At 42.8% G+C, this 27,767-nt stretch overlaps 1 protein-coding gene across 1 annotated transcript; it reads right to left on the bottom strand.

The window, feature by feature from the left end:
• meox1 (mesenchyme homeobox 1) lies at positions 1-25,884 on the bottom strand. Its single transcript, XM_078529713.1, has 3 exons — positions 25,202-25,884; positions 5,508-5,680; positions 1-721 (listed from the first exon to the last, which is right to left on the bottom strand). The coding sequence occupies exons 1-3, from the start codon at positions 25,689-25,691 to the stop codon at positions 527-529; spliced, it is 858 nt and encodes a 285-aa protein (XP_078385839.1). The 5' UTR covers positions 25,692-25,884; the 3' UTR covers positions 1-526.
• Between the last annotated feature and the right edge of the window lie 1,883 nt (positions 25,885-27,767).

The following is a 27,767-nucleotide window of genomic DNA, read 5'->3' as shown; positions in this document are numbered from 1 at the left end:
TGTTATAAATCATTAACAAAAGTTTAATGATATAAAATGAACATTTAACATATTGCATTTTACTGAATCAGTTTATTTTACATACACCTAATATATGTTGGAACAATTACTACTACAGAGGAACTGTCCACTTCCATTCATGGTTTCATCTTCATATATCTATATGCAGTTATTTAACTTATTGTGGTATGAACTGAAGTTTTGGCACTATTTATACAACAAACCTGCAAGCTAATTTTTCCTTAAAAAAATACAAAATGAATGACATTTTGCTGAAATGAGTAATAGCACAACAGATTTCCAGTTCTGATTGTGATCCCTCTTAGTTATAATAGAACATCGAAAAGTTCATGGTCAACAACCACTGAATTTTTGGTTTAGAAGCAGATTGAGTCCAAGGCGATGTTTCTGAAATGTTCAAATTTTCATTCAAGTTTGAACAAGTTGACACCTGATATTAAATATGCGATGTTCCTCCAACTTAAGGCACTTTAGAGTCTGAACCTGATGGGCAAGGCCAATGGATTTATCTGATACTGTCCTGTATTGTTTCCTTATTGTCCACTAAGCCCACCATGTGGCTCTTTCCATCTGCATTCCTGAGACCTGAGTCAGGAGTCACACAGTCCACATCATCTGGCTCTTGATTTTGTGGTGAAATGGGTTGTCCACCTTTCACACGTTTCCACTTCATCCTTCGGTTCTGGAACCAGACCTTTACCTACAGAATAAAGAGTAGGAAATTACAGCTCATATGTACGTCCTGTCCTCGCTTGCCCTCCCTACAAATATCAATTCCCCTGGTCAAAATCACTGGCCAGGAATCTTAACTCAGCTAGATTTCCTTCCCTAAAACACTGGCCAACCAATGAGTTAGTTACTCCATAGCTGGGCTGATTTTCAAGCTGAATTGTTAGGGACTAATTTGCTATAATAAAAATATAATGAACAGATTACATAGAGATTCAGTCAGCATTCCCTGTGATCTCAATGTTTTTATTTTATTTTAATTACTTTCTTTCTCCAATTTGTTTAAACTTCCTCTCTTGAAATTTTAGAGTTTTCACAAGTCTACGAAATCATGGGATGCGGGCATCACTGGCAAAGCCAGCATTTGTTGCCCATTCCTAATTGCCCTTGAACTGAAAATTTCAGAGAACAGTTAAGAGTCAACCACATTGCTGAGGGCCTGGAGTCACATGTAGGCCAGACCAGGTAAGGACAGCAGACTTCCTTCCCTAAAAGTGCACCAGATGGATTTTTACAACAATCAATGGTAGTTTCATGATCATCATGACTGACACTAGCTTTTTATCCCACATTTATTAATTGAGTTCAAATTCCATCACCTCCCCATAATCCAGCACTTTCTTCTTGGGCATGGCTCAACTTCTCACGCTTCTGATCTTTTACCAAGCACTGTGGAGGGGGCTGGGCAGGCAAGTTGGAAGGGCACCTTTGTATGTCTGCTCCTGAGCCTAGTCAAGGTCCGGGGTGGATGTGGCCCGTGGTGGGTGGGGCGGTTGCGCTGTCACACTGGCTGCCTCCCTCTCTCCTCTGTGGTCTTGTCCATGCCCAGGTGGTTCTGGAGAAGGAGAATGTGGTGTCGGCCTTTACCGTGGAGGCCTTCCGTGACCAGTGGGAAACGCAGGGACTGGAGTGCGTGGTAGACACCAATAATATTAAGTTTCCTTTTTTTTTTCTTGCTTAGTTCTCATTTATTTCATTCCTCTGGAAAAGGGGGCACTTATGCTTGATGAAGCTGTAGCAAACGTACTTCGAGAAAGTACTTAAATGAACACCTTTCTATTCTAAATATTTTCAGGCTACTCGCTTGTGAAAATGGCAAGGCAAGGGGTTGCTAGGCTTGAAAGCGTTACATCATGCATATGAGTGTGGACACAAGAGTATGCACAGTATTCCAACTTAATGACAGATCGGGGCAATATTTCATAAATTACTTCATATTGTGAAAACTAAAACTAAAGGCAGTGTATTCCTGCATTCCCAAAGAACGAATATAGACTCAATGGGTGTGTTAGCCTTCTCTACCTATGAGGGCACACTGCACCAAACGGATAAGCCCCATCAAACTATGCTTTCAAATCAATTAGGAATCTGATGGGTTAATTCTTAACTCAGCTAATATATAGGGACTACATACCACTGGAACAACAAATGCCACAACCAACGGCTCGAGGGCTCGTACAGTGATTAATCTGTAAATTGCACAATACCGCATTTATACAACCAAATTCCTATTCCATGAATAACTAGTTTTCCACAAAACTGTATTCACTTACCAGAAATACAAGGAAATCAGATGGAAGCATTGCCATTGAAGCTTCCCAAGGCCAGCCCACTGCGGGAAATGTTAGAGCAATGAAGAGGTATACAATATCTTTTTAAGTTTGTTGTACTTGCAAACAATAATGCCAGCAGCCAAGCAAAAGTGATACTGTAAGCCCCAAGCAAATTGAGGGGAAAAATAGGCTCGAATAACAGGAATTCGCACCTACAGAAATAAATAGAGCCAGTGTAAACAGGAAACTGTTCTGACTTTCCAGTTCTAATTCATTCAATAGCAGTTTGGACTTCAGAACAAATATAATTTAATATTTTTGCCAACAGGTCACATCGCTGCTAAATTAGACATTGTAACTTAGGTTTAAATTTTTGGCTTCTTCAAAGGAGTTTCCTGTCTTCTGTTTAATTTTGCTGTTTTTCTAAAGAAGCATTATTACCCTGAAACTGAATACAAACCCTTCCCTTCTTTTGCGGTGTTCCCAACTGTTGCCATTCGCACACAATTAAGTCCCATAACCTGGAGGACACTTTATATACACTCTTGCGATTCATGAGAGATACCTCAATGCAGCTTTCAAAAAAGATTCTGTGTCAATATTGACATTAAAGACCAGCAGCAAGTGGCAGAAATCCTGAAGTATACCTCAGGTTTTGGTCATGCCACCACTGGTAATCATATGTGACGTGTCAGAAACAATCCCCCATAGAAAGATAGCTTTTGCTTTTAATTTCTCTGACGAGTGGCTTCATGTTCATTCGTTAAAATAGTCGCTGTCCCCCTTCAAGTCAGGTTTCTACCTGGCAATTGGGACTTTTAACTCACAGCCTCTGCAACTGAAATCATTTGAACCTTGAAATCCAGGTCTTTTCCTTTCTCTAATTGTGCAACCCAGCCACACAGGGCTGTTCCAATTCAAGCGATTTAACAGCATTTAAAATAAAAGAGCGATTGCTCTTAAAATGGGCAGAAGGTTATGGCCTGTTTTAGGGGAATCAATTGTAACCAGATGCCACGCAAATGAGGCACGGCAGGTTTTGTGTTATTTTAGCACTTTTGGTGTTGTGTGCTGTTGGAGGTGATTGAATGTTTGGATGCGAAGGTTCTTCACAAATGGCATTACTCAATAGAAACCAAGTGTCTTAGTCAATTTAATTGCTCAAATCAAAATAGTCTTGCATTTATTTTGGCATTGCACATGCATTTTTTTCTGTATTGCTGGTGTTCTAGAAAGTACTCTTTGTATTTATATAGACGCATGTCCCTTTCCTCCCTGCACGGTTTTCTGATGTGGGTCCTGTTTCAATTCCTCTGTCTAAGCTATAATCACTTACTCAGCAGTGTGTTAGAGCAACTCGGATGAACTCAGCCTCCACAGTTATATTGCTTGCTGGCCCTCACTGTCTTGGTCCGCACATGAAGAATAGGCAGTTGGATGAAGTACGTGGGGGAGGGTTGGGGTGGGAGGGAAATTGGTGCCTATAGAACTGCAACCTTGCAACAGTCAACAGCACCTTTAGGGCAGATGGAGAGAAAATGGAAAATGCAAAACTCTACTCTTCCCTAAGTGTCCCCTCATAAATCTTCTGGGGAGGGGAGGAATTTCTTCATACTGGTAGGTGCAGCAGCATGGCAAACGCGCTTATATTTTTGCCCTGGCTTTTGTATAATTGGAGGACAAGCTCTTTTAACTCCACATTTTCTTGACCAAACAGTTGTCTTCAACCCACTCCCAATTTCTGCACTTCTCAGGTTATATTCAGGAAAACCCTGGTGCTCTTCCAAGGAATGCAATTTTGCACTTTAAAAATTTCCATTGCAAATCCTCAATATGAAGGCCAAAAATAATAACTTTTGGCAAACCGCATGATTACTAGGTCAGACTCCCACATTGCTTGTGGTTCCCATACCCATCATGTCTGTATGAGTGTGCTATGGTAACTCAGTGTGCAGAACACTACCCTTTCAGCTTTAGGACAGGCTCCAAACTGAAAAGGCACCAATGTCCCTCTGCTCTTGACTACAAGGATCCTATAAAAAAATGAATCCAGGCAGTCTCCGTTGCCATATAAATACTGTGGCTACAAGAGCAGGTCCCAGGCTAGGAATCCTGTGGTGAGTAACTCAGCTCCTGATTCCCCAAAGCCTGTCCACCACCTACAAGGCACAAGTCAGGAGTGTGATGGAACATTCTCCAATTGCCTGGATGAATGCAACTCCAACAATACTCAAGAAGCTTGACACCATCCAGGACAAAGCAGCCTGCTTGATTGGCACCCCTTCCACAAACATTCACTCCCTCCACCACCGATGCACAGTGGCAGCAGTGTGTACCATCTACAAGATGCACTGCAGAAACTCACCAAGGCTCCTTAGACAGCACCTTCCAAACCCACGATCTCTACCATCTAGAAAGACAAGGGCAGCAGATACATGGGAACACCACCACCTGAAAGTTCGCCTCCAAGTCACTCACCATCCTGACTTGGAAATATATCGCCGTTCCTTCACTGTCGCTGGGTCAAAATCCTGGAACTCCCTCCCTAACAACACTGTGGGTGTACCTACACCACATGGATGGCAGGGATTCAAGAAGGCAGCTCACCACCACCTTCTCAAGGGCAATTAGGGATGGGCAATAAATGCTGGCCCAGCCAGCGACACCCACATCGCATAAAAAAAAAGAATAATAAAAAAAAACATTGATGCGCAGCATGGGGCTCATAATTCAGCACTGACAGTGGTACTCAGGTTCGACAAGCGTGGCTGGTGTGAGGTAAGGGACTGTCACACTGGCACAGTGTTCCTCATTTTTACTATCATAAAATTGTCCTAGAAATATTATGGGAAAAGTGCCCTGGTGTGTACAGGTTCCAACAACAGGCAACATCAGTCTCAGGCAATACAGTATACTAGCTTGTGCGCTCCGTTCTGGCAAAATCCCAGTTACCTGGACCATCGGAAAGAAATGGAAAGTCGAGGCTTGCCGCTTCCCTAGCAAGGGGAAAAACTGGCTCCTGAGTCTCAAGTGTATTGCAGCAGGCAGCAGTGCAGTGAGTTCAGCAACAGCGTGAGGGATGAAGCATGGGGGTGGGGTTGTCTAAAGATGTAAAAAGTAGTGGAAGGTGGAGTGAACAAACATAAAGTAAAATGTGTGATTCTTGACCGGTTGCAAGGATATTGAAACCAATGAAATAGTCACCTGTCTTTCTGTGAGATCCAGGTTAACCGCTATCTCGTATCGCCTCAGTCTGGTCAGATAATTATGATGGGCAAATTCCGCCTCTAGTTCTCGAATCTGTTCTTTAGTGAACGCTGTCCTTTCTTTTCTGGCCTTGTTGTTAGACTCTGACTTGTAATTTGAATCTTGAGTTTCTGTAATGAGTTATAACAGCATATGATTATAAACAATATCCATGGGCTGGATTTTACAGCTCCCTGCCAGGCGTTTTTTGGTGGAGAGGAGGATATGCAAAATATATTGAGTGAGTAGCCCATTGCCTTCCCACCCAACCCCAAGCTGACCCCCCCCACCATAATATGCTAAAATTGGCAGCTGCCATTTAACTGAATAATTAAATGTTAATTAGGCTTGTTTGCACACGAACAAGGGAGAGAGCTCATCCTGAGTGAGACACGCCAGAGTGAGTGTGGGTATTGGCAATTTGGTGCACAGTGGGAATTGAACTGGTAAGTCTTTCTCGTTCATTTCTTATTCACTAGTCTAGTTAAAAGGTTGGTAAGGTCACTGACTCAGCTGGCTGTGTGACAGTTAACTGTCAATCACCTGAAGCCTGATTAGGGCCTGAATAGGTGTTGATTACTATTTGAAGCTTAACTAGTGTGAGTTATCTCAGCTCTATTTAAGAAAGGGACTATTTAGAAGCACACTACAGTGTGCTTGCACACGGACAGGGGAGAGACCTCATCGTGAGTGAGATACAGCCAGAGTGAGTGTGGGTATTGGCAATTTGGTGCACAATGAGAATTCGGTGCATAGGGAAAGAGGTGCTCTTTGCATTTTTTTTCTTTGCTATCCAACTTCTTAAATCTTCAGAGAGTGGTCTTGCCCTGCTACAGCAGTAGATTCTACAAGGGAAATGAATGACTGGTAAGTAGTGGGTAAGGTCGGGTAAGTATTTACTACTTTTATTGCTTATAGTTTAAGGTCTTTTTGTGGTTTATAGTTTGTATATTCTGTAGTAATGAGGATCAGGAAAGAAGGGCCCTAGAGTAATTGATTTAAAAGGTTTAATTTAAAGGGATAAGTCATGGCAGGAGAGCTCAAAGCTGTGGTGTGCTCCTCATGCTCCATGTGGGAAGCCAGGAACATTTCCAGTGCCCGGGACCAGCATGTGTGCAGGAAGTGTGTCCAGCTGCAGCTACTGGAAGCTTGGGTTTCAGAGCTGGAACAGCGGCTGGGGACACTGTGGAGAATCTGCAAGTCTGAGAGCATCGTGGATAGCACATTTAGAGAGGTGGTCACACCGCAGATGAAGGGACTTGAGGAAGGAAGGGAATGGGTGACCACCAGGCAGTCCAAAAGAAACAGGCAGGTAGTTCAGGAGTCCCCTGGGGTCCCGCTCACAAATCAGTATTCCATTTTGGAGGCTGATGAGGGCGCTGGTTCCATCCAGGGAGTGCGGACAGAGCCAAGCTTCTGGCACCACAACCAGCCTGTCTGTACAGGAGGGGAGGAAGAGAGGAAGAGCAATAGTAATAGGGGATTCTATAGTCAGGGGAACAGATAGGCGCTACTGCGGCTGTTAACGTGATTCCAGGATGGTATGTTGCCTCCCAGGTGCCAGGGTCTGGGATGTCACTGAACGGCTGCAGGGCATCCTGAAAGGGGGAGGGTGATAAGGCAGTGGTCATGGTACATGTTGGTACCAATGACATAGCTAGAAAGAGGGATGAGGTCTTGCATCAAGAATTCAGGGAGTTAGGCAGTAGACTAAAAAGCAAGACCTCTTGGGTTGTAATCTCTGGATTACTCCCAGTGCCACCTGCTAGCGAGCACAGAAATTGGAGGATAGCGCAGATGAATACGTGGCTTAAGAGTTGGTGCAGGAGGGAGGGTTTTAGTTTCCTGGATCATTGGGACCGTTTCTGGGGAAGGTGGGACCTGTACAAGTGGGACGGTCTACATCTGAACCAGAGCGGGATCATCCTTGTGGGCAGGTTTGCTAGTGCTGTTGGGAGGAGTATAAACTAATTCGAAAGGGGGAGGGACACAGAATGTTAGCAGAATAGGGGCACATCATAATGCAGTAAAACAGTCAAGTCAGAGGGAGTACAGCTGCATTAAGTTTCAAGGGAGTAAGGCAAAGCTGGATGGCCTCAACTTTAATGTCAGGAGTATTACAGGTAAAATGGATGAGTTAAGGGTGAGGATTGACATGTGGAATTGTGATATAGTAGACATCACAGAGAAGTGGTTGAGGGAGGAGCAGGATTGGCAGCTCAACATTCTGGAATATAGAATTTCAGGTGAGACAGGGGAGGGGGTAAAAGAGGAGGAGGTGTTGCATTTTTAGTTAAGGAGTCAGTTACTGCAGTAAGGAGAGATAATATCTTGGAGGGGGCATAGAATGAAGCTTTGTGGGTACAGCTTAGGAATAAAAAAGGGGCAGCCACATTGTTAGGTGTTTATTATAGACCCCCAGATAGGCAGCGGGAAATTGAGGAGCAAATATGTGCATAATTCACGGAGGTGTATAAAAACAATAACAATAGGGTATGAGGTGATTTCAACTTTCCCAACATTAATTGGGATAGACATAGTGTTAAGGGCTTAGATGGAGTGGATTTCTTGAAATGTGTACAGGAGACCTTTTTAGGTCAATATGTAGAGGGTCCAACAAGGGACGGTGCAGTGCTGGACCTAATTCTGGGGAATGAAGCCAGACAGGCGGCTGAGATGGTGGTGGGGGAGCATTTTAGTGATAGTGACCACAACATGGTACGATTTAAGCTTGTTATGGACAAAGAAATAGACAAGTTTCAAAAAAATGTTCTGGATTGGGGGAGAGTGGATTTTAGTAAAATAAGGCAGGATCTGGCCAAGGTAGACTGGGAACAGCTACTTGTGGGGAAATCTACAGAGGAGCAGTGGGAGGCATTCAAAAAGGAAATGGGGAAGGTACAGGCTCAACATGTTCCCTCTAGGGTGATAGGAAGGAGGACCAAGCCCAGAGAACCATGGATAACCAGAGATATTCAGGATACGATGAGAAGAAAAAGAGAGGCTTTTAGCAGGTACAAGGGAAGCTAATCAGCGGAGGCATTAGTGGAGTACAGAAAGTGCAGGGTGGAGCTTAAGAAAGCAATTAGGAGAGCAAAGAGGGGATATGAGAAAGCTCTGGCTGGTAAAAGTAGGGAAAATCCCAAGATATTCTACAAGTATATCAATGGGAAGAGGATAACCAGGGAAAGAGTAGGGCCCATTAGGGACCAAGGGGGCAATCTATGGGTGGAGCCAGAGGACATTGATAGAGTGTTGAACGGATACTTCACATCCGTCTTTACCCAAGAGAATGAGGATGAAGGTATGGAACTCGGGGAGAGAGACTGCGAGGTTCTTGAGCAAATTGATATAGGGTGTGACAAGGCATTGGAGGTGTTGGCAGGCTTAAAAGTGGACAAATCTCCAGGTCCGGATGATTTGTGTCCCAGACTGCTGAGGGAGGCAAGGGAGGAGATCGCAGGGGCTCTGACCCAAATTTTTAATTCCTCTCTGGCCATGGGGGAGGTGCCAGAGGAGTGGAGAACAGCTAATGTGGTTCCGCTATTTAAGAAGGATTGTAGAGATAAGCCAGGGCAGTGAGTCTCAAGTCAGTGGTAGGGAAACTATTGGAGAAAATTCTGAAGGAGAGAATCTATCTCCACTTGGAGAGGCAAGGTTTGATCAGGGATAGTCAGCATGGCTTTGTCAGAGGGAGGTCATGCTTACCAAATTTGATTGAATTTTTTGAGGAGGTGACCAGGTGTGTAGATGAGGGTAGTGCAGTTGATGTAGTTTATATGGATTTCAGCAAAGCCTTTGACAAGGTCCCACAAGGGAGACTTATAAAGAAGGCAAATGCACATGGGATACAGGATAATTTGATAAGGTGGATTCAAAATTGGCTTTCTTGTAGGAGGCAGAGGGTGATGACAGAAGGATGCTTTAGTGACTGGAAGCCAGTGTCCAGTGACATACCACAGGGATCTGTGCTGGGTCCCCTATTATTCGTCATTTATATAAACGACATAGATGACTATGTAGGGGGTAGGATAAGTAAGTTTGCGGATGACACAAAGATTGGCCGGGTGGTTAACAGTGAGGTTGAGTGTCTTGGGCTACAGGAAGATATAGACAGGGTGGTCAAATGGGCAGATAAGTGGCAGGTGGAATTTAACCCTGAAAAGTGTGAGGTGATACACTTTGGAAGGAGTAATTTGACAAGAAAGTATTCAATGAACGGCATGAAACTAGGAAGTTCTGAGGAATAAAGGGACCTTGGCGTGTGTCTGAAGGCAGAGGGTCATGTTAGTGGGGTGGTGAAAAAGGCATATGGGACACTTGCCTTTATCAATCGAGGCATAGATTACAAAAGTAGGGAGGTCATGTTGGAGTTGTATAGAACCTTGGTGAGGCCACAGCTGGAGTACTGTGTGCAGTTCTGGTCGCCACATTATCGGAAGAATGTGATTGCACTGGAGGGGGTGCAGAGGAGATTCACCAGGATGTTGCCTGGGATGAAACATTTAAGTTATGAAGAGAGGTTGGACAGACTTGGGTTGTTTTCGTTGGGGCAGAGAAGACTGAGGGGCGACCTGATCGAGGTGTACAAGGTTATGAGGGGCATGGACAGGGAGCAGCTGTTCCCCTTAGTTGAAGGGTCAGTCACGAGGGGACATAAGTTCAAGGTGAGGAGCAGGAGGCTTAGGGTTTAGGAGGGTGGTGACGGTCTGGAATGCGCCACCTGGGAGGGTGGTGGAGGCGGGTTGCCTCACATCCTTTAAAAAGTACCTGGATGAACACTTGGGACGTCATAACCTTCAAGGCTATGGGCCAAGTGCTGGTAAATGGGATTAGGTAGGTAGGTCAGGTGTTTCTCATGTGTCGGTGCAGACTCGATGGGCCGAAGGGCCTCTTCTGCACTGTGAGATTCTGTGATTCTATTGACTGGAATAATACGCTGCCTGTGTCATAATATGGCTGGCATGGGCAGGCGGGTGGGAGTGGGCAGGCGGGTGGGAGTGGGCAGGCGGGTGGGAGTGGGCAGGCGGGTGGGAGTGGGCAGGCGGTTTTTTGTGGCCTAGGTGAAGAACAACAGGGAGGAAGAGGAGGCATCTCATTCAGGGGGGTACCCTGTGTGCATCGGTGACACGTTCCCCCCGCCCCCATCAAGATGTCACCCACCCACTTCCTTCCTTGCCGCCTGTCCTCCAAAACCCGCCCCCCCACCCAGGGCCTCTTCCTGGGCTCTCAGATCCCTCCCCACCCTAAAAATCCAGGACTTACCTTCCTGCGTTAGCCATCACTCTCCCTCGTGCACCTTCCTGCAGCCTGACCAGTGCCCACTGCTGAGTTTTGGGTGGCACTTCCTCCCACTGAGGAGTGGAAGTCCCACTCTTAGCTAGTTTAGCCCACCCCCACCCCACCGCCGTGTGTTATGGCTGTGGGGCGGGGCTTCTTTCCAGCATGTCGGCTACCAGCCACCTTCCCTTCTTGGGAAGCAAGCAGTTCCCCCACCCCACCCCATTAAAATTCAGCCCCATGTTTCCTTGAGTTGTATGGTGTGTGTACATAGAGAATAATGGGTTTTAACTTGGCTCAGGTGATTGCAGGTTTTAGCTCGATGTCGATGCTTCAGGTCATACTGTAAATTGGAACTCCAGTGCAACACTGAGGGCATGGCTCATTGTCAGAGAGGTCACTTTTCAGTATTAATATGAGGTCCTGTATGCCTGCTCCACTAGCTAAGGATCCCACAACACAATTCAAAGAAGGGCAGAGTGTCCTTATGGTGCCCTGGCCATCATTCCTCCCTCGGCCAAGAAACAGATTAATTGGTCATTCATCTCATTGCTGTTGGTGGATTTTTCTGCGCAAAATGGATGTCACATTTGCTTAAAGCACAGTTCCTACACTTCAGAAGCAATGCATTGGATGGAATGCTTTGACACATTTTAATGCAATAAGATGCTGAATCAATGCAAGAATTATTATTTATAGTTATTGGTTGCGAGAGGTTAGAAAGTTGTGATCTAACTGTGAGATTCAAGTAACATCATAAGTGGAAGGAACTTGCATTTATATAGTGCCTTTCATATCCTCAGGGTGCCCAGAAATAGCCAATGGCTTACTTCTGAAGCGCAGTCATTTGGACAAACGAAGCAGGTGGCTTGTGCACAGTAAGATCTGACAGGTTAATCCATTTGAGTATTGTTGGTTGAATATTGGATGGGACACAGGGAGAACTCTTTGCTTTTGAAACTGTTCCATGGATTTTTTTTATGACCTGCTGTACATGGTCCTGGCTTAATGTTCCATCTGAAAAGACAGCGCTACTAGAAATCCAGTACTGCTTCAGCATCTAGATTAAATGCTCAAGTTCTGGAATGGAGGTTGAGTTCAAATCCAAAGGTTTTGAGCCAACTAAGCTACCACTTAAGACTATAAAATCAGATTTGTAACCATTATTTTGAACAATGAAGCCAGCATATGGGATTGAAATTGCTCCCATTATTAGTTATAATATACACCACGGAGCTTATTCTAGTTTTGGACAGATTACTTTTCCTGGCACTGAGTGTCGTGTCAAATCCTGATGGCCAGTGTTTGTCACTTAGCAATGATCTCCATACCAAGACTCTACAAGCATGACAATCACTGGTCACTTTTTAAAATTCATTTATGGAATGTGGGCATCACTGGCAAGGCCAGCATTAATTGACCATCCCTAATTGCCCTTGAGAAGGTGGTGATGAGCTGCAGTCCATGTGGTGTAGGTACACCCACAGTGCTGTTAAGGAGGGAGTTCCAGGATTTTGACCCAGTAACAGTGAAGGAACGGCAAAATATCTCCAAATCAGGATGGTGAGTGGTTTGGAGGGGAATCTCCAGGTGGTGGTGTTCCCATTTGCCTGCTGCCCTTGTCCTTCTAGATGGTAGTGATTGTGGGTTTGGAAGGTGCTGTATAAGGAGCCTTGGTGAATCCCTGCAGTGCGTCTTATAAATGGTACACACTGCTGCTACTGTGTGTTGATGATGGAGGGACTGAATGTTTGTGGATGGAATGCCAATCAAGTGGGCTGCTTTCTCCTGGATGGTGTCAAGCTTCTTGAGTGTTGTTGGAGCTGCACTCATCCAGACAAGTGGTGAGTATTCCATCACACTCCTGACTTGTACCTTGTAGATGGTAGACAGGCTTTGGAGTGTCAGGAGGTGAGGTACTCACCGCAGAATTTCTACCCTCTGATCTGCTCTTGTAGCCACAGTATTTACATGGTTAGTCCAGTTCAGTTTCTGATCAATGGTAACCCCCAGGATGTCGATAGTGGGGGATTCAGTGATGGTAATGCCATTGAATGTCAAGAGTTGATGGTTAGATTCTCTCTTGTTGGAGATGGTCATTGCCTGGCACTTGTGTGGCGCGAAGTTACTTGCCACTTGTCAGCCCAAACCTGGATATTGCTGAATGATATACATCTGCTCATTACAATGTGGGAGTGGTGTTTGGATTATGGAACAATTAAGTTTTGGATTGCTATGACAAAAAGCCAGCACAGACATGATGAACTGAATAGCTAACTCCTGTGCTGTAAACATCCATGGTCTTAGTGATTTCTATTCACTTGCAGCTAGTTACAGTTAATGAGCAGATGGAAACGAAACGACAGAGATGGAAAAGTTTAAACTGTTCGTACAAAACCAAAATAGCATTGTACTCAACTAGAAAGAACTTGCATTTCTATCCTTAGGACATCCCAAAGTAAATCACAGCCAATTAGTTATTTTTTTGGAAAAACTTATCTGAGGAACATTCCAGGTTGATGTCTTACTAAAATTTTGAAATAATTTACTTTTTCTACCAACTTCAAAATCCTAACCTGATTTCCTAATTCTAGAGCTATTCTTTACATTCATGGAATGTAGAGGTTTCTGGCAAAGTCAGCATTTAGTGCCCATCGCTATCGAGAAGGTGCTGGTGATTTGTCTTTTTGAATCCATCTGCGGCCATTTCAGAGGGCCCATAAAAGTCAACCACATTTCTGTGAGCCTGGAGTCACGGTTGGCCAGATGGGATAGAGGCAGCAGATTTCCAATCCTACGGGACGTCATGGGGAAAATTTTTAGCTCAGAAGGCGGGCGCATGCCTGACCTGACCGAGCGTAAAATGACATGCGATGATGTCGGGCGTGCATCCCAACGTCATCGTGCACTCTCGCGATACTTTGGCCGGCGGATGCGCGCCGGAGTGGGCAGTGCGCTCGCCGACAATTAAGTGGCTTATTGAGGCCATTTAAAAGGTAACAGAAGTAAATTTTTTGCTACCCGTCCAACCTTTCGGTTGGCGGGCAGCCATTGGAAGCCTTATCCACGGGCAGGATGAGGTTTCCAAAAGCATATAAAAATTAAAGAAAAACTTTAATTTTTCATAAATAACATGTCCCCGCTCATGTGACTCTCTAAAGATCAGAATCAAATTGGGGAGGGGGGTTTAGCCTTGGTTTGTGGGCTCAACTGCAACTCCAGAAAGTTGAGCACAAAATCTAGGCTCGCACTTCAGTTCAGGACTGAGAGACTGCCGTCCTGCTGGATGTGCTGCCTTTCAGGTGAGGTGTTAAAGCAAGGCCTTGGCCTGCCCTTTTCAGGTACTTGTATGAGATCCCAGGAGATTATCTGAAGAGGAGCAGGGGGATTATCCCCAGTGTCTCGGCTAATACGTGTTGCTCAAAGAGTATCACGAAAACAGATTATCTCATTGCTGTCTAAGGGGCCTTGCTCTGTGCAAATTGGCTGCCGTGTTTCCTACATTGCAAGAGTGGATCCATTTCAAAACTATTTCACTGATTGCAAATTGCTTTGAGATGTCCCAAGATCATGAAAGGCAATACATAAATGCGATCTTTCTTTCTGGGTAAAATTCCTTAAAACCATTTGAGGGAATTCTCGTAATTGCCAAATAGTTAGGTTTGGTGCTAAATACTGAAATCTCTGGAGCAGTGTACCTTGTAAGGTATAGCTTTGATGTAGCAACTATAAGCCAAACAAACGCCTACAATAAAGAAAGAAAACATATAGCACTGCTTTGCAAAAGAATTTGTGGGAGAATAGCAACAATTTGGAAAGGCACATGTGTCTAGGGGCATAAAAACAATAGACATGCAATGTCAAATGTAGCAGGAAAGTAATTTGTCTTAATTGCGATGAGCTCAACCATGTCAGAATTCCAAATGCCATCTGCTTTTAAAAGGATCATGCTAGTTCCTCTAACAGTCCTTTTTGGAATCCATAGTGAAAGTTGCATTTCCCCAAGACAAATTAAAACAGAACTAAAAGGTGCCGTATGGCTCCAATGCACTGAACCATCAGTGGACTGTGGCACTGACGTGCTGAAGGGGAAATGCACCTCAAAATGCTGTGGGAGATTTCATTGTAGGATCTACTAAATCTCCCCATATGTTAGAGGAGCCCTGATTGCAACAAAATGGGTTTGCCAAGCGCAGTGCTGAGCGAAAGCCAGGCTTCCTCCTGAAATGGAAGAGGGAAAACTGGACAGAGACGCCCTTTTGTTGATGTGCACTTCAAATGTGCACTGCACATTATTGGCCGAGGGAAGGAACAGGCCAGACTCCTGTCCTGTCAGCTACAGATGGTTCGCTGATCAGGACTACCTATGGAACTGGGATATAGTTTCAAGGCAAAGAAAAGCTTGAAAAATAAAAGCAACTCAAAATTTTAAAAGGGTTTTGATAACTTAAATTTCTTTGTAAAGCGGAATTACCAGAGGATCTCAGCAATTTATCTTGGTAGAGACAAAGACTTCACTGCAGTGAAATGTTAGTAATTATGTCAGTGTTAGCGTATTCAGACAGAAAATTGTTTTTTTTTCTTCCAGGCTGAAATTTTCAATCAACTTTCAGTTTATTAAGTAGACGCAGGAATTTCTCACTAGTTTTTGCCTTCATTGCTGTTTAAATTGTTGTATCGGTAGCATGCAGCTTCCTTCAGGATTTAAATACAGTGTAAATAAAGTTTATGTTCTAAAACAAGCATCTAGCAAGAAAAGACTTTTTAGTCTATCAGGCTAGTTCCTCCCACAGACTATAAATAAAAAGAATGCTGCTATACTAACTGTTGGTTTTCTTGCCTGTAAATTATTAGCTACAATGTTATCATACAAATATATCAAATTCCTCTTTGTTATGTTTTTAATTTTTATGCTAATCAAACTAAGGAATATCAGCATTTGGATATGGAACTCTTTCCACTAAGAGTCAGCATCAATCACTTCCTGATGAGGCAGAGCGCCACCAGAAACCATTGTGAGGGCACCACTGCAGCAAGTTCAAGAAGGAGACCCACCAACGCCTTTGCAGAACATCTAGGGATGAGCAATAAGTACCACTTTGCCATCTTTGCCCATATCCCAGAAACAAATGAGCGTAGCTCCTGCTACTCTACTCCTAACCCTGTGCCAACCACATACCTCAATCCCATCCCTGACCCCCTGCACCAGCCACCCAGCTGTGTCTCTGAATGAAATTTCCAAACGAGTTGCACCCCTATGTATTAGGAACTGGATTGAGACTGACAAAAACCCATCTCACAGAAGACTCAGCCAGCAAACAGATGCTTCTTTCATTCTATTAGGATCAGCAGGATTTGAACCCAAGTCCCAGAGGGAAAAGGCAACTGACTGTGGTATTCAGTTTCCTCTCTGTTATCCTATAGAGATCTTGACCAGTAAATGTGCCAATGTCTCCTTTAAAATGGCAGAGAGGAAAAATTGCCATAAATATATAACAAAGTCAATAGGAATTTTCAAGCCTCGTGGATTGAAAGATGCTTTCTACAATGTGCATTACTTCCTCAACTGCTTTTCAGAGCTCTTTCAGATGCACACTCGGTACTTTTTTCGAAAATGCAATATTTTACCAATAGGCATCTGTGCAATAATCTATCAATCGTGTCTTGAAAATAAAAGGAATAAAAGATGTGCAGTAAATATTTGCAATGTAGCAGATGTACATCTGCCCTGATGACTAGCATGGTACATTGTGAGTGGAATTTTCAAAGCAGGGAATTCTTGGCTATTCCGGGACTGTAGCCTGTCAATAAACTACCAGACCTATCAGCACAGGCTCAGTAAAAATGCCAAAATGTGGCATTTTTACCTCAGACTTGATTACGAGAAGTTAATGCATTAAGAGTTGTGCAATACCATTGCCCTGCCAAGTATCGCTCATTGGAAGTGACCGTCTGCCATTTGTCTTGGTTTAAAAGTGCGACCTACCCTGATGTATGCTGTTTTTGTTGCATATGTTTAAATAATTTGTAATTTGCCTTACTTGGGCTGATAATAAATTTCTTGCCTAATACTTCCTCAGTGTTTCAGCTCACTGAGTGTGGCCCTATAGCTCAAATTCTTACTGCAGTGCTAACGTAGAAACATAGGGCAGAATTTTCGGGCGTGGCAGGAGGGCCCGGGAGCGGCTGGGAAACGTTGCGCCCCCTGCGATCGGGCCCCCGAATGCAATTTCACGCTGGCTGGCTAATTAACAGCCAGCCAGCGTGAAACTCATGCTGAACGGCTCAGCACTGCCGTAGGGGGGGGGGAAGGAGGGCGAGCGCCGAAGTCTGCACTGGCGCAGAGGAGTGCGCACTGAAAACTCTCTGAGGGCAGAGAGCTGCCTCAAGGTGCTGAAGAATTTTAAAATCAAAAATAAAGATTTTGAAAATCTGAAAAAGATGTCGCCACATAGGACTCACTCACATAAACATTAAAATAATAAAAATTATGTCAAAACATTTTTTTTTAAAATTAATGTCGGAAACCTCATTTCCTCCCCTCCCACCCTGTGAATGAGGTTTCCTCAAATATGCAAAGGCTGCCTGGCCGATTTGCCCGCCCGCCAACCGTAAGGTTGGACGGGAGTGAAAAATCTCTCTCAATTAATACTTTAATGGCCTTAACAGGGCCTTTTAATTGTCGGCAGGCGAACTGCTGACTCTCGCGCACGCCCGCCGACCGAAATATCGTGCGAGTGCGCGGTGACGCCGGGAGGCTCCCCTGACGCCATTGCACGCTATTTTGCGCCCGATTGGGTCAGTCGTGCGGGATGTAAAATTCTGCCCATAGAAAATTTATAGCATAGAAGGAGTCCATCTGGCCCTTTGTGTTGTTGCGCGCTGAAAAATTGAGCCTAACCCCACTTTCCAATTCTTTGTCTGCAGCAACTGCCAAGGCTTCTTCCACAGCTCCACCCAAACTCAGGATACTGCCGCATAGATGACCCATGGGGACACCACCACTTGTAAGTTCCCTTCCAATTACCCTAACATGGAAATATATCACCGTTCATTCGCTCTCACTGGATCACAATACTGGGAATGCCTACCTAACAGCACTGTGGGTGTACCTTCACCACTTGGACTGCAGCAGCTCAAGAGGTGCCTCATCATGACTTTCTCAAGGGCGATTAAGGACAGGCAATAAATACTGGCCTTGCCAGTGTCGACCACACCCCATGAATGAATGAAAGAAACCTTTTGCATAATTACAACTCAACAGTTAGAATACCTTCGAAATGTGCAATGCACCAACTTTCTAATCCCACAATTCGTTATTCTTATTTCAGGAGTGCTTAGTTAACAGCTCCTGTAAAAACGATAAAGAATATGCATTTTCATTCTCAACTGTAAAAATGAAATACCACTGCCCGGGGACTGGGTGTTATCAGCACAAAGTTCTTTCATCCCTGGGTCAGAGGTTTGATTTCAACATGTAACTGAAAAGTTGCAAGCCCCTTTTTACAGGCTGTGAGATCGCCTGAAGTCAAATGATTTGAACAGGTGGACACCCAAGGGTAAAATCATGCAATCTTCAGCCCTAATTAAGATGAAATTATCATTACCAGAAGAGGCTATACAATGGGTGACTCATTTTGGAACTGGGAAAATTCACACTGGTGCAGCTGGGCTTCTCTCCTGAAGTTGGGTTTGCATCAAAATTACAATATCGAGACAAGGCTGTTTGGCTTAACCAGTCTGTGCTAATGTTTAACTTCTACATGAGCCCGCTCTGTTACTATATCCCATTTCTTCAACCATCTACCTAACCTATCTTAAATGTTAACATGGACTCAACTTCAATCATTAATTCAGGAGGTGCATCCCAGCCTCACAATTTTCTGTGTACGAAGTTCCTGTCCTAAATCTCAAATGTAATCTTACACTTTGATTTAGACCCCTCAGGCACTCAAAACAATCTGCATCACATCCCTTTATAATTTTAAAAACCTCTATCAAGTCACCCTGAGTTTCCCCTCTGTTCTAACAAAATTCATCCCAATTTTCTTGAATTTGTATTTCCTCTATGAATCTGTTCTGTATTCTTTCTATTGCCTCAACAGGTGGAATCTTGTGGAGACAATGCAGTCTCGAGCTGTTGGCTGGACAGCTAGTGAGTGCCTCTCTTCGGGAAGGCCCATTACATCTTGTGCCACTCAGACACGTAAACAGGCTAGCCGTGGGCCAAGAGCTTCCGGCCAATCAGAGGCTGGCAGTTCTATTCGATGTCAGCACCATCAGGGAGGTGGTGACTGCTGCCAGTACGACGCCCACCTGAATCCTAGGATCGTCGCTGGGTCCCAGGGCACAGGTGAATGATGGGGGTCATGGGTGGGGAGTCACGGGAGAGAGGGGAAGAGGGTTCAGCAGCAAGGGCAGGGGCTCACAGTGGGTTCCCCTTTCCTGATGCTGGTCCCCGTAATTAGGCACCGAGTGCCTTTGAATGGGGCCCCCAGTCAGGAGTCCACAAGCAACCCACATGGGGAGGCCCTGGCCTGCCCCTGGGTTAATATCAGCGGCAGCGGAAGGAGCCCCTTAAATGAGTTTTAATAGCCCACTTAAGGGCCTCAATTAGCAGCAGGACAGGGGGGCCACCCACAGGCTTTCCTGCCATGGACTTAATTGAGGTGGAGGTGAGAAGATGGCGGGGTCCCACCCACCACCCTCCCAGTTGATTAAATACCCGCCCACCACTAAACTCACCATGGGGGAGGGCACAAGATTATGCCCAACATCTTCCCTATATGTGGAACCCAAAACTGCACTCAGTACTACAAAGCTGCTCGTGCTAAGGTTTAGACACACTGGGTCTATTTAGTATATGTTAGCAAAAAAAAACAATATAAACGTGAAGTGAGAAAACCACACTTCATACACTGTCCACTTGCAAACTGGGAAAATAGATCTCATGACTGAAGCAAAGTAGAGGAGCTTTACTCCATATAAAAGCTGAACATGCTGGAAAAACTCAGCAAGTTTGTCAGCATCTCTGCAGAGAGAAACAGTGTTAACGTTTCGAGTCCGTATGACCCTTCTTCATCTCTGAAAAAGGGTCACACCGACTCGAAACGTTAACCCTGTTTCTCTCAGCACAGATGCTGTCAGACCTGCTGAGTTTTTGCAGCATTTTCAGTTTTTATTTCAGATTTCCAGCATCCACGGTATTTTACTTTTATATTTGAACTTTACTCCATGTTTAGGCTGTATAGTATTGCTTGTTTAGGCGTGTGTGGAACCTAAGCACTAGCATAGTGTGGTTGGGTCGAATTGTCTGTTCCTCTGCTGTAAGTTCGTGTAATTTTATTTGATTTGGGAGTATTCATTGCAGACTCTGGACGCAAAGAGAAAGTGGGAATAGGTTCCAATTCCCAGCACAGAAGTTTCTTACCTTAATGAAAAAAAGTCATGCTTAAAAAAAATAATAATTGAGGAAACAAAGGAGACAAAGTGTTGATGTATTAAAGGGCCAGCCTGCAACAATAGCACTTCCTCTGTTCAACCAGCATCAATTCCATTAATGCTGGCAGAGAGGCTTTCTCAGTTACCTTCAGCCAGAAAGACTCAAATGAATTGATCCACAAATAAAACGCAAATGTGATTTATTGTAACCTTCCCTGCTGGATCATTGTGTTATTGTCAGACCAAATGCAATAAAAAGTCATAGTTAAGACTTTACACTGTTACAACCCAAGATGTCTTCATAATTTAAGGGCATCCCCCCTGCAATAAATGAAAAAATTATAAATTCAGGGGTGGCTTTATGCAACAATCATATTCCCAGTGAGTTTTTGCTAATGGGGAGTTTAAAAAAAAGACACGATTTAATGTACGGGCATGATGTAAATTAGCAGAGAAGCTAATTATGCCATGTGTGATGCCAAGGAATCTAGTTTGGATTCTGAGCTGAGGTTATTATTTTAAGTTATCTTTTAATCAAGAATTTTCAAAGTTATGATTCTTATACTTTGTGAAATTTGGGATGCACAAAATTTCTACATTGTGCCTAGGCAGGTTTATTGAATGTAAAGTTTTAAGGAGAGCAGATACTTTTACACAATTAAAACTGCACTTTTGAAGCTCAATCAGTTTACTGTAGTGGCGTCACAAGGAGAAAACGATATAACACTCATGGAGTTTACAATTAACTTTGTAAAAATAGTTTGCCAATTTTTGTGTTCATAATTATGCCATTTATTGGGCCACGTCAATACCGTGGTTACCCTCCACTTTTAACAGCTCCTGAAATTTGATTAAAATTCAGAACCAAAGATGGACTATAATTTCTTCTGTAGGCACCTGAATAATGTAGCAACCAGAACAAAAAGAACCATTTTGACATTTTGCTTTGAGTGCGTACAACTACATGGTGCATCGATTTCCAAATTTGGTGCAATGTGTTGTGAAATCTATAGGGTCTTGGAATGTTATTGATCCATTTTTGAGTGATCTGCCTGCATTCTCATTTTTTAAATAAGATTAATAAGCCATTTGAACTGCAGAAATAAGTCAGTATTGGATTATAAGTTCAATCGTTGGATAAAAGGGGTACCTACAACAGTATATGCAATGATGATTGACTTTGAAATAGATAAAACGCAACCACATTACCAGTTTTTCATGCCTTCTTCCCCAACTATAGGCCCAATAAAAAGCTGGCATCAAGTCAAATCAATTTTATCCAGATGTTGCTTTTTAAAAATAAAGCCCTTTTATTAATAATAAGCGGATCATACTGATTACCTTAAAATTAGTTAGGCATGTGTTATCCCGCCAGTGGGCATAATTAATGTTGTAAACTTTTGAGTCAAGTTCAATCTGTTTATAACTAGCCCCTAAAATTAGGGTACATCTTGTTGGTATATACTTTCTTCAATGCACTTTGTTTAATTTGTATTCATTTATTACTTGTAATGACAGTGGTTGCCTTTACGCACTGCATTATTGATTTATGATATGATTCACGCACGGGTATCAAAGATATGCAGCCAACTACAGGAAGTTCTAAGTCCAGTAGCTATCTTATAACGTATAAATGCAAAATACATAAACGTTTTCAGGAACAACCAAGTTTAGCAGCTGTTTCAGTTTCAGAATGGAAGAATAACTGGGGTATCAACGTTATGTGTTACTTAATAGGCACCAAGTTTGTTCAAAGGGACATTTCTTCAAAGGGACCTTTCTCTCTGGCGATGCAGGTTCTAAAATTCTTTGTTTAGTGATAAAGGGAAAAGTTCTTTCCTGTGACTGGGCAATAAAAAAGTTAAGTCAATCTCTGCTTTCCATTTTTATAGCTACTTTTCTTATGCAAGTCTTATACGTTGCAGAAAAATGCCAGGGCAAAAGTCTTGGTAAATATAGCGGATAGTGTTTATTATTTGTACCAACTTGTAAATATATTTGTGCAGGTTTTCTCTTTCCAAGGCACACCAGTTCTTTTTAAACAAGTTTATGATTTTTTTTGCAACTAACGTTAAGGTTTGTTGATGTTTGTGGTGTTGCATCAATTCCCTCATGGTTACTCAGCATAAAATATGAAGCAAATTATGATCCATGATGGAAAATGTAACCATGTTATCAATGATTAGATTTGACAGCATGGATCTAGATTGCGCTAATTGTATCAGGTATTATAGGTAGCTTTAGCAATGATTTCGGTAGGCCAAAATCAGATTCTGAAGAGAGAGAAAAGCAAAGCAAAATAAAATCATAAAAAGGTAACAAACAGATGACACAAGAAAGTTTGAATAAAACCAGGGAAAGAATAAGGTAGCAAGCCAGAATGGGAGAAAAATAGAGAGCTGAATTGAAAGTAAAGTAAAAAAAGAACGCAGAATACACGGAGACACAAATAAGTCACTTTTTGGACCAACTCAGTTTTCAAATGGAGTCCCAATTTAAAAAGAAATCAGTACAGGCAATCAAACACAAAACCAACAACAATCCTAAAACTATAAATGCTGACAGAAACTCTAAAACTGCTGAAACTTAATTGGCTGTGATGAATAAAACATTATTCAAACATATTTCCTAAGCTTATTTGCAATCTAATTAGTATGTATAAAATAAAACTATTGCAAACGCTGAAGGATTATCTAGGGCACTTGCAATATCTTCATTAACAAAGTAACTTCCTTGCTTTTCGAAAATTCCCCTAAAATTCAAAATTGTCAAACTTGGGCATTACTAATTTTGCAAATTAAATTACAAAAAATATTAAAAATGAGTAACAAAAAAATTGACTCCAGAAAAGTGGGCATGAATCAAGTTACAATAAGAAACAATCTTCCTGTATGACTTAAGTCATTGCAACTTTTCTGAAATTTCAAATAATTTTGAACTCATTTAGATTTTGGAAAAGCTTTTCTCCTCCAGATCAGAAAACTCAGTAAAGATTTTTTTTAAACTCAAGGACAGTATTTTGGGCAATGTTCCTTTACATTTGCTCACATGATATTTAGATCGATACTGCACTAGCAATGTGTTCAGCTCTGCTGTTTTGCTAGCCTTTTCGTATTTTTTGTTTAAGTCATAAATATACTATCGAGTGGAGCCCACCAAATGCCACAACGCAATTTCATGGTGTTTATTCGTGGCACACTGTCTGCTCAAGTGTATTTTTTTGTTATGGTTCTTTTATAACTTACTATTTCTCTGATCCCCGACTTAATACGCATCAAGTGTTTTATTTTGAAAGTGAAATCAAATTTCTGGGAACTGCAATATTACTTCAACATACACCCTTCTGCGGTTTCAAATGACATTGAATTTGCTTTTTTCAAAAGCAGTTCTTTTCTATATATATTAAACTGTACATTACACACCTGCTTGTATAAAGCTGGAGGTTACCATTGGGTTTCAGGGCATGTCTGAAGTGTAAAATGAACACATTTAACAATGCTGTGCTTATAAAATTCACTTTAATACTATCATTTTCATAAATGAGTGCCCTACTATGCTCATTCTGTTCTCAATTTTAGGTTTTAGCTCTGTAACACATTAGCACCTGGTACTCTTTAAAGCACAAATTAAATTTTGATAATGCAAAACATATGCAGATTGTATGGAAGGGATTTAGGAATAGTCTCTGTACTGGTGTGGATTATGTTTAAAAAAAACCACACATATTTTTCTTAATAATTTAATTAAGATCGAGAATAACTTAAAATATATAAATGGCAAATATGTATTGGAGTCACAAGGTCGAAACCTAACCAATGAGTCTAAATGGCAAAAACCAGGAACAAAGCTTGAGTGATTTAAGCCTGTTCCTAGAATTGTTCCTAGAATTGGCTATTTGGCATCTGTTCAGTTAAATATTTCCATGCATATAATTCTTTGACAAAATTTTAAATTCGGGTGAAGATTATTTTAAGGTATTTCAAAGTATCTGAAACATATAACTGTCCTTCCGATGATAACCTAAAACTTATTTCCTTCACATAAAACAGCCACCACTGCTAAAGGAAGTTGAAGTATAACTCGCATCCTAGAGACAGAAATTATCTTAAGATCATCTGCAGTGGCTGAACGGTCTTTGACAATGCACGGCATATATATATATATATATACAGTTCTGATAAAAGCACAATCCTGGCAACATCTCGATTCACCCAACTGGGAGCAATTCCCCGTTTGGCCCTCATTCGCACTACTCAGTCCCGCTATATCCCTCTCTCCAGCTGTGCATCCCGATCCTGAACGGGACAAAGATTCGATGCATTTACATTAACTCGGATGGTTCATGTCGTCCAAGTCAGGTCAGTGTACCTGCGGGGGACTAATTCCACTGCTCCAGCCGGTTGAGATTTCGGGTACAATTTCAAATTAGTGAGCATTAGGAATTGCACTGAAATCAATTTTCATAACTTTTCTGAAGACAGATATATATATTTTTTAAAACCTGTGTTTTTTTCCCCCCCTGTTCATGTTTAGGTTTAGTAACAGAGTAAGAATGCAACTTTTAGCAGCTGACTTTCTGACAGGTGTAGAAACCAAATTCTTTTAAGTTTGTCACTTGGATTCATCACTTGGGACCTTATTCAGTGTCAAAACAGTGGCAACGAAATAACATTTAATAGTTTGGGAAATAGGTTAATTTGAAACTTCCGTTGCTGTGGGATTGCAACAAATGGAATTTGTCACTGTTAAAATAAATGCACAAATTGGCTTTGGATTTACTGCGAGTGAAATACTTTTTAAAGCAGAAACTTTTAGAGGCAACTAAGGATTTAACACGTATTTTATTTGGAAAAGCTGCATTTTTTTTTAAAAAAAAGAATGTTTCATTTCATGTTTTGCAATGAATGACAAAGTTTCGATGCTGCTCTCACCTAAAACGTCGCGTTTCCTCTTGGTTACTTTCTTGTCGATTTCGGAAGCGGCGATGCCCCGCTGGCTGCTGTAATCCCCAGTCCCCACGCAGCCGGCCGGCTGCGAGCCCCCACTGGTTTCGAAATTCGCGGAGCTGGCGGACAGGCAGGAGGTTTGTCTCTCCCTGGCCGCCGTCGGAGGGGGAGGAGGCGGCGGCGGCGGCGGGGGAGGCGGAATGTGCCACTCGGAGCGGGGGAAGCGGCCCGGGTGATGGTCCACGTAGAGCCGGTCTTCCCCGGGGAAGCTGTGGGCCGCCGACACCAGGCAGGGCGACGTGAACTCCGAGTAGGCGGAGAAATCGGCGGCGTCCGACTTCTTGTAGAAAGAGAAAGGAGACGGGTAATGGTGCAGGCCGGGCACCCCGGCCCCGGAATGTGGATTTCTCATACAGCCCCAGACGGCGGCCCCGGAATGCGAATTGCGCATACAGCTGCCTGTGCTCTGATCCATTGAGAGGCTGGAAGATGCTCTCTGCACTGGAAAGTGCTTTGAATCCTACAACTCTGCAAAATGCAGCGTCCTTTGCCACTTCAAGCCTTCAAATGAAATTTTGCACTGATCAGAACTTTGAAAAAGCGTTTTTGTTTAAAATAATAAAATAAAATGCTCACATGCCTGCAAGTCAATGAGCCTGACTCCCTCTGAGTGCTTTGGTGGGAAAAGTGACAAGTTTATAGTGTGTAATGTGAGAGGGGCGGGGTTGAGCACCACATGTCGGATTACTCGAACCAAGCAAAACATTGCTGCGATTAATCACCAGCATTACTGTATGCGCAGAAATTTTATATGCACAAGTTAATGGCTTTTTCAGACCAAGGACATCACAGACGTTTGAAAGCCAGACAGCATTGTCCCTCCCTAGCTTGCTTTCTCAGGGAAAAAGAAACACACGAACACGTTTAACGTGATTCCTAAATACATCTCAGGTAGCCTCTCCAACAATCCAGGATAGCAAACTCCTGCACCATCAATGTTGGAATAATTCATGTTTGCAGCTACACATTTTCAGAGTGGGTTGAGTTAAATGCAGTCAAAGTAGGGGTAAAAATCATGACGTTAAGATCATTACAACACTTGAACCAGCTCTTGGGATAGAGGATCAGATGATGCCATTGGCTGCATATGAGTGAGTTTATAAAGGACATGCAAGCCCGAGACCCTTGAGGGCTGTTAAGAGGGCAACAGTGTTCAGTTGTTTTCAGGAGTCCATCATTTTAAAAAGATTGATGTCAACAACAACAACTTGCATTTATATAGCGTCTTTAACGTGGAATAACGTCCCAAGGTACTTCACAGGAGCATAGCCAGACAAAAATTGATGCAGAGCCAGGAAAGGAGCCATGTGGACAAATGGTCAAAAGCTTGATGGAAGTGGTAGGTTTTAAGGGGCCTCACCGGAAGAGCGAGAGGTCGTAAGGCAGAGAGATTTCGGGTGGGAATTCCAGAGCTTAGGGTGTAGATAGCTGAAGGCATGGATACAGATAGTGTGGCCAAGGAAATGAGGGATACACAACAGGCCAAAATTGGAGGAATGCACATTTCTACAAGGGTCGGAGGAGATTATATAGTTAGGGAGGGGGAGTGTCCTGGAGGGAATTAAATACAAGAATGTGAATTTTAAAATCGAGCCATTGGTTGATTAGGAGCAAACGTGGGTCAGTGGGTACAGGGTGATGGGAGAACATGACTTGGCACGAGTTAGGAAATGAGCATGATACTTATAATTTACATAACCATATCCTGTAGCTACATAATGCAGAAACATGTATATCCTATTTTCATTCCCAGGAATCTATGATGCAGGGACTGGCACTGTTTTTGTTGAATATAAAAAGATGGACTAGCAGGAGTTATTCTATAATAGATTTTAGGGCTATTTTCTGTTATAGTACATTTTAAAATCCCTACACTGTATTTTTGACCTATTGTCCTATACCCAGATCCAGCATTTTGAAGCAAGGTGATTTCAAATTTCAGACCTTGTCAAGTTGAAAAGAAATAGAGGAAGACTACATTTGTTTCATAGTATAAGCTACGTGGGGAATAACCCTTAGATTGTAGTTAATAAAACCCTATAGTGGCTTTTAATTGATCAAACACAATGATGTAATCCTCCACTTCAAGGTTTCACACAGCCAATTGTTGCACTTGCATTTTAAGGAGCTACTGGATCCATCAAGTAGTATTTGCCACACCTTTTATTGTTGGCTGGAAGACCTGATAGACTTGCATCAAAAAAAAAATCATTGTGTCACCAGCATTGAATCCCACTAACATGAAAATAACCCATAGCTGTGTTGTGTCCGCTAATTTAAAATAAAAAGTTCGTTAATTTGCCTAGGACAATACCCCTCTAATAAAGTTGTTCAGTTCAGATGGAACTGCTAGTCGTGCAAAGATTGCTAACAGTTAGTAGAAAACAGAATGTGCTTTTCAAAAGTGCCCACTGAAAACTCTAAAACAAAAATGATGAAAATTAAGAGTCACTGGTTATTTCATGCATTCCGAGCATCTTGGAACTGAGTC

This window comes from Cetorhinus maximus, chromosome 25 (assembly GCF_964194155.1).
Source record: "Cetorhinus maximus chromosome 25, sCetMax3.hap1.1, whole genome shotgun sequence".
NCBI lineage: Eukaryota > Metazoa > Chordata > Chondrichthyes > Lamniformes > Cetorhinidae > Cetorhinus > Cetorhinus maximus.
This window is presented reverse-complemented; position numbering and strand designations above follow the sequence as displayed.